Genomic DNA, 7,322 nt, shown 5'->3' with positions numbered 1-7,322 from the left:
TTCACTAACTGACCTATGCAGCCTTATCTCCTACCTTCACCTTCCCACTCTGCACCTGAGTCACAGTAAAAGCATTCGAAATCAGGGCAACACACTTTTAATAAATGCTGAAAGAATGTGGCTGCACTTCATCCTAGTTCCATCCCTTGTATACTGAAACATTCCCCACCTTGCAGGGATGGAAAAGCCCTCGTTACAACCCTCATTCCTCGCGGTCCCCAGCTTCCCGAGCCTACAAAGCAGCGCAGGTTGCACACTCCCCTACAGCCGCCTAAAGCCTCAGAAGCTCAGAGGAGGCCGGAAGAGGAAGGGCTTTGCGCCGCACCGGGGCCGCCATCTTGGCTGAGGTGGCCGGAAGTGGCCGGCGCGCGGGCGCTGACTGAGGCTGCGCGGCGGCCACGGGGCAGGTCCTGGAGCCTGCGGCGTTTCGGCATCTGATCCCAACCCTGTGAGGTGTCGACCCGCAGCCACAAATCCCAGTCCGCGGTCGTCCCTGCTCCTCCTCCCACCGCCCCAGCTGCTGTACAACCCCTCCGCCAGGCTTTGTGCAGTGGCTCGCACACCCCTCGGCCGGTGTACGCGCTGTGCACCTGCCCGAAAACATGTTGCAGGTACCCGAGAGCGAGGGTCTCCCGAGCCCTCAGGCCGGGGGGGAGCAGCACAGCGGCCTTGAAGGTGAGACCCTGACCTTGACTGTCTCTCAGGAGCTGGCCCCGAACCCCCTCCTGCAAGAGAACTCCAAGCAGGGCCTCGGCGCCTTGAGGGAGGGGGCTGCGGAGCCCGCCTCCACCCATAAAGGCGCGAAGACCTTGGCTGCCAAAGCCCTGGCACGGCGCAGAGCCTACCACCGTCTGAATCGGACGGTGGCAGAGGTGGTGCAGTTTCTGCTGGTGAAGGACAAGAAAAAAGAGCCCCATTACACGCTGAGATGGTGAAGTATGTTATCGGAGACTTGAAGGATGTGTTCCCGGAGATCATCGCAAGGGCCGCAGAGCACCTGCGGTATGTCTTTGGTTTCGACCTGAAACAGCTTGACAGCAAGCACCACACTTACATCCTGATCAACAAACTAAAACCTTTTGAGGAGGAGGAGGAGGAGGACCTGGGGGGAGATGGCCCCGGATTGGGTCTCTTAATGATGATCTTGGGGCTTTTTTACACGAAAGGTGATAGCGTCAGGGAGGCCCGGGTCTGGGACATGCTGAGTCTGTTGGGAGTGCTGCCTTCGATATCACTCCCTCCTTGGGTACCCGAAAAGGCTTATTATGGAAGATTTTGTGCAGCAGCGATACCTCAGTTACAGGCGGGTGACTCACACTAGTGCACTGGAATATGAATTCCCTAGGGGTCCCCGAAGCAACTTGGAAATCAGCAAGATTAAAGTCCTAGGGTTCGTGGCCAAGCTCCATAAAAAAGAACCCCAGCACTGGCCAGTGCAGTACCGTGAAGCCCTGGCACACGAGGCTGACAGGGCCAGAGCCAAGGCCAGAGCTGAGGCCAGTATGAGGGCTAGAGTTAGAGCCAGAGCCAATGCTAGGACCAGCTTCCACTGCTGGTGAGGGCTAGTGGAAAGTTGGCCAAGGAGGGCCCCTCCCTGGGTATGGAAGCTACTGTCTTGAGTCACAACTAGTATAAGTGAGGGAGAGTAGTTAGTTTCTGAAAAAATTGTGTAACTTTAGTATTTAGGTTTTGTTAAATATATTGTTAAATCATTTATAAATGAGATTGGTCTTTTTTCTATAGGATTTTGTTGTAGAATTTTGCTGTCTTTGTGAAATGGATTGAAAAACTTTCGTTTTATTCTGTGTTCTTAAAACAGATTGTGCAGCATTATAATGCTACAATTTAATTGTTTGAAGGACCTTCAGCTTTATGATCTGGTGGGGGGGGGATAGCTGATTTGGTGTCTAGCCTCCAACACTTTTTGTCTATTGTATTAAAAAAAAAAAAAAAAAAAAAGACTGATATATACCTCTACTTCTATTTGCTTAGTTCTTTAGGTATCTAGAAGAAAAGTTAAATCCAGTAAATTAGCAGTATACCCTGGTACACTTAATAAATTAGACATGTAAAGCATCTTGTATTTTGTGATGCACTATTTGGAGATAGAATGTGTCCTTTTTTTTTTTTTTTTTTTTTTTTTTTCCCCAAGAGTTGGAGAGTAAGTAAGCCATAACAACAGTGAGTTGAAAGCTACAAAGGGACTCCTAAGCAACCTAAGATTGGATGAGGTCTGCTTGAGGTTACCTGTAGTAAGACCCCCTCAGATTCCAGGGGAGGAAAAGGGAAAGAACAGAGAAAGATGTTGCTGGGGGCTGGTTGGAAGTGGTATTAAAAATGATTTAAGATCACAGATGCTCCTCAATAGCGTGGGAAACAAACCTGAAACCTGGCAGATTTGGAAAATACCTTACCTTTGCCAGTGCTCTTGTTCTAGGGCAGTTACAATGTACAATGATGGTGACCATGAGCATTTTGACCTGCTCCATCTTCTCTCGACCTCTACAAGTTTTCCTCTTCTATCAAAGCCCTCAGAGACCAAATAGTATAACAATTCTGAAATACATAGTGTGGATGGAGGGTACATCTAAAGTCTCCTACTACTGGAAACTTCCAATTCAAGATCTCCCCTGGTACTTGAAAGCCCAGTGTTCTCTTCCATGTTTCTGCCTCCTGCTTTCCACCTGCCTCCTTCCATTTGGTGAAGACCTATGAGGCATCCCTCACATTCTTTTGAAGCATCATCCATATGACACTCTTAGGTCTGCCATGCCTACCACCTTCACTTTGGTAATAATCCTGGAGAAAGGGCACATACAATAATAAGGGACTTAGTGGAATAAAATTCACCCCAGAGATGGGTATGGGGAATTGTGAAACCATACAGCTGCCATAATTGAAAGACTGCTTTCTTTTCTCTTTGCTGTGAGTTTTCTGCTTCCATTTGTGTCCAAATAGCATTTTTGAGTATGTTAAAGGTGGGCATACAAATTACTCTGGGACACAGGTCTAGGGATCCAAGAGATCAGGCCAAAAGCTATTAGATGATAGACAAAAACGTTTACTGATGATTACAATATGACATTTTTTTGTTGTTTAGCATATTTTTTAATTTCCTAATTTTTTTATTTGTAAAATACAACTTCTGAGTAGTTTGTAATTCATTAAACAAAATATTGAGTGCTCAATATGTGCCAAGTCTTTGTTGAGTATCAACATTATTAAATTGGGAAGCTGGCTTTGTTCTCAAGGAGCAATAATGATCATTTCTCACATTCGTATTTTCTTACAGTGGCTAAGAGGTCAGTGGTGTGTGTACCTAAAGGTCAGAATATGGGATGATTAGCTTAAGGTTACTTGATTAGTAAAAAGTCGTAACAAGACTAGAACCAAAGTCTTCCACTCCCTGATGCAGTGTGTTTCATTGTAGCACATTGTTCTTCATTTTTGGCCTTCAATATATTTTATGTGGTTTTAGTTATCACAACTCCAAGAAACAGGTTAGGCACTTGTAATTATCACACAGTCTAAGAAAATGAGGCGTAGAATAGAAATGCTGTCCATTTAATCAGTGACAGAGATGGCTTTGCTCATGGCAAACAGCACAGGGCAAGGACAGGACTAAGAACAGTACCATTTATTAAACATCTACTATAGGCCAAAGGCATTATTTACCTCCTACTTTTTACAGTCATTGCAAAGCAGACGGTACTAAGTACCTCCATTTTACAAATACTGATGATACTTGCCATTTATTCAATTCCTAAGATGAGCCAGCTTTTTTAAGCCTTATACATGTTTTAATGATTTTTTTTTTTTTATAATAGTCTTAAAGGACAGATATCTGTTCCATTTTGCACTAATCAAATGGAACTTGAGCTATAAAAGTCTCACAGGTAGTCAGAGAGATCAAGGTTTGGAGCTAGAGTCTGAGTCACAAACCTGCACTTTTTGCTATTTTACATTTCCTTCTTGGAACTTCTTCCAGACTTGGGTCATCTGTCACCTGACTCATCTTTCTTCAGACTCCACTGTCTCTCTGTAGACACAAGGGCTGTGTAGCCAAGGTGATTATGGTAACACACTGGCCTGCAAAAAGTAAAAAAGAAGGCTAAAATACAGATTTGGGGGTTATCTGTGAGCGTGAATTCCAGCTCTGCCTTCTCCTCAGCATTCTGAGAGTGCTGACTACATGTAAAATGTATTTTTGCTCAAACTTACTATATTTTGCCCTTATAGGTTGTGTTTCCTCAGTGTTTCATCTCTGGTAAGCCTCAAATTAAGTCTTTAATTCCATGGAACAATCAAATAACATTTGCAGACCTATACAGATGTGATTCCCAGTGTTGTTTCCAGATCATACAGATGCAGAACTTGTACCCTTGCTTCAGGAAGAAAGTCCTCCCATTGTCACAGATGGCATCATCACTTCTCAGAAATGCTGAGAGTGTGGCCACTGGGCCCGTGCATGAAGTACTGGCCATGGTCAGGGTGAAAGATGAATTCCTCCGTTGCTTATGGTCATTCATATAAGGGAGAAGGAAGATCTCGATTCTTATTTGTCTCCCATTTAGAACAATACATAGAATTAGATCTTCCTGGGCAAAATGTGTGTGTTTGGGGCAGGAAGGATTTGGTTGAGAGTGGTGGCAGATGGATTACTCCATATCATACTTACAGTGCAGTTAGGCGGCAAAGCCAATGAAAGAAATTCCCATGAAAATTATGAATCTTGTCTTGAACAATGGGAAGGTCTCTGTTCAGCTACAGACTCTGCAGGGATCTTGACACTCACTAGAGTTGGGATTTTTTTTTTTTTTTTTTTTTTGGTACCAGAGATTAGCCCAGCAGAGCATACCCACTGAGCCACACCCCCAGACCTTTTTGTATTTTATTTGGAGACAGGGTTTCCCTCAGTTACTTAGGACCTCACTAAGTTACTGAGACTGGCTTTGAACTCACAATCCTCCTGCCTCAACCTCCTGAGCAACTGGGATTACAGGCGTGCACCACTGTACCCACCTGGAGTTGGGAATTTTGACCCATTGGAACTTGGAGAGTTCCCAGCAAACAGCAGTTACATAGTGCTTCAGAGATGGCAGCTCATTTGCAATCCCAATCAGAGTTGGCCCAATCACAGTTTCCACTTGAGGTAATTATGTTCCTTGCCTTGGTCATGATGGCAGCTAATACTTGTGCAAAATTATTCCTCAAATCTTGCAGTCCAGCAGAGATGGCAACAATTAACCTCCCAGCACTAAATATATTGACTAAGGAAGTTAGGTATTCTGAAAAGTGCCCTAATCAAGGTCTTTTAAAAAGCAATGACTCTGTGACCTTGAACAAGGAATGTCAGTTTGAGGAATGAAGATTTAGGGAAGAGTTTAGTGGATGATCGGATTAAGGATTAGCCACAGTCCATACCTCACACCCCAACCTAGGAGCTGATGTCAGACTTTGCCCAATTCCCCAGCCAGTCATGACCAAAACAGTGGCAGTTAGCATTAATTAGACCTTCGTGCCAGGCATGGTGCTATGTATGATTTCACATGGTCTCGTGCATCTGCAGAATAGTCCTTTGAAGCAGGTTCCACATTGCCAATATTAGAATACTATAAGGAAACCACAGGAAAGAAAAATTCCTCCCATTCTGTCAATGCACAAGTTAAAAGCCTTAGCCAAGCTATGACATTACTAGTGGAGAGCAGATCCAGAATTTGAACCCAAATCTTTCAAGTCGCTGCTGGTTTTCCACTCTGCTGGTCCTCAGAGGGTCCTTAGGGAGCAATCAACCTCCTGTTGGAAAAATGGTCTAAGAGGGAAGAAAAGAAAATCTCTGGCACTGCTTGTTTACATCCTACCTAGAGCATCCGGGATTGGAAGTTTGAGGTGGTGATGAGGGCTAGAAGCAAGTCAGCTTCTCTGGTTGTAGGACTCTAATTGGAAGAGGAGCCCATTTTTGAAGATGGTACCTCTCAGATGTCTCCCAGACTTGCCACAGTGGCCCAGTGTTCATGGGGTGTGGCATCAGCATCCATAGCCTAAGAAAGACTCTAGAGGTCATATCCCCAAACCATAAAGATACAGGAGGCCTCCTGAAATGCAAGGCTCCTGGCCCCTGCAGCAGACAGGTCTGAATTCCAATCCCACTCTGCCTGTGATAGCAAGGTGGCTTCAGCTGGGTTACCTAACCTCTCTGAGCTTTGGTGTTCTCATCTTTCAAATAGAGATAATGCCACCTATCTCAAAACACTGTGAGGGCTGAATAAGGGAATTACCAGTACAGTATCTGGAACGTGGTAACTATTGTTCTTATAATGTGTATTCACTCATCAACAGATATTTATTGAGCATCTTCCAGATGCCAGGCATACACGTAGGTGGTGAGATTACAGCAGAGAACAACTAGACAAACATGCTTGCCCCCACAGAGCTTATAGGCTAGGGGAAGGAGACACGAGAAACCAAATGTGATTCACCACCTATCAGATGAGGTGTCCTGGGGGAAATAAATAGGAAAGGGGGAGAGAGTACTGAGAGGGTGTTCAGTTGGAAAGAACTTGAGAAGTGACAGTTGAGTCACAACTGGAGGCTATAAGCAGGGGACCCAGAAGCTGGGAGCACTGTAGACAGGGGAGCCCAGCAAAGGAAACAAAGTATGCAGGTCCAGGGTGGGAGCAGGCCAGGTGGTCTTGAGAAGTAGCTCCATCCAACAAGAGGGATGAGTGGAGGGGGCACTTCGGTGAAGAAGCTGGTAGAGCTGCAAGTGAATCTGCAACAAGCGATAAACACTGAGGCATGGCCACAGGTCCAGTGCTGCTCCTGAGTTACTAATACAGATTTAGGCATGCAGACTTCCACTGAGCCTTGGAGCAGAAAAAAGATAAAATATTCTTCATTTACAGCTTTCTATTTTCTTCTTTGGTACTAGGGGCTCTTGACTTGTGAGCCACATCCCTAGCCCTTTTGAGACAGGGTCTCCCTAAGTTGCTTAAGGCCTTGCTAAGTTGCTGAGGCTGACTTGAACTTGCAATCCTCCTGCTTCAGCCTCTCAAGTTGCTGGGATTACAGGCATGCACCACCATGCCCAGCCTAGTTTTGTTTTTTGTAATTACAAATGCTTATAGTGGGAAAATTGGAAGGACTCATAAAAATACAAAGAAGAAAATGAATTCTCTATAATGCTGGCACCCAGAGGTAACCATGATTAGCAGTGTGGGCTGTTTTTCTGTGTCTCTGTAGCATATTTTGTTTTCACTTGCTTAGGGTATAAATTATTTGTTGCTACCTTAACAGTGAGTTGCAGTGACTCTGAGCACCAC

General features: G+C 45.0%; 1 protein-coding gene across 1 annotated transcript; it reads left to right on the top strand.

Annotated features, from left to right (window-relative positions):
- The first annotated feature begins 386 nt into the window (after positions 1-386).
- On the top strand, positions 387-1,959 carry Magef1 (MAGE family member F1). Its single transcript, XM_047564540.1, is given in 3 exon segments — positions 387-912; positions 915-1,227; positions 1,229-1,959. Coding segments are annotated over 3 exon segments (954 nt in total). The 5' UTR covers positions 387-602; the 3' UTR covers positions 1,560-1,959.
- Positions 1,960-7,322: the final 5,363 nt, after the last annotated feature.

Source organism: Sciurus carolinensis, chromosome 9, assembly GCF_902686445.1.
Source record: "Sciurus carolinensis chromosome 9, mSciCar1.2, whole genome shotgun sequence".
Taxonomy (NCBI): Eukaryota; Metazoa; Chordata; class Mammalia; order Rodentia; family Sciuridae; genus Sciurus; species Sciurus carolinensis.
This window is presented reverse-complemented; position numbering and strand designations above follow the sequence as displayed.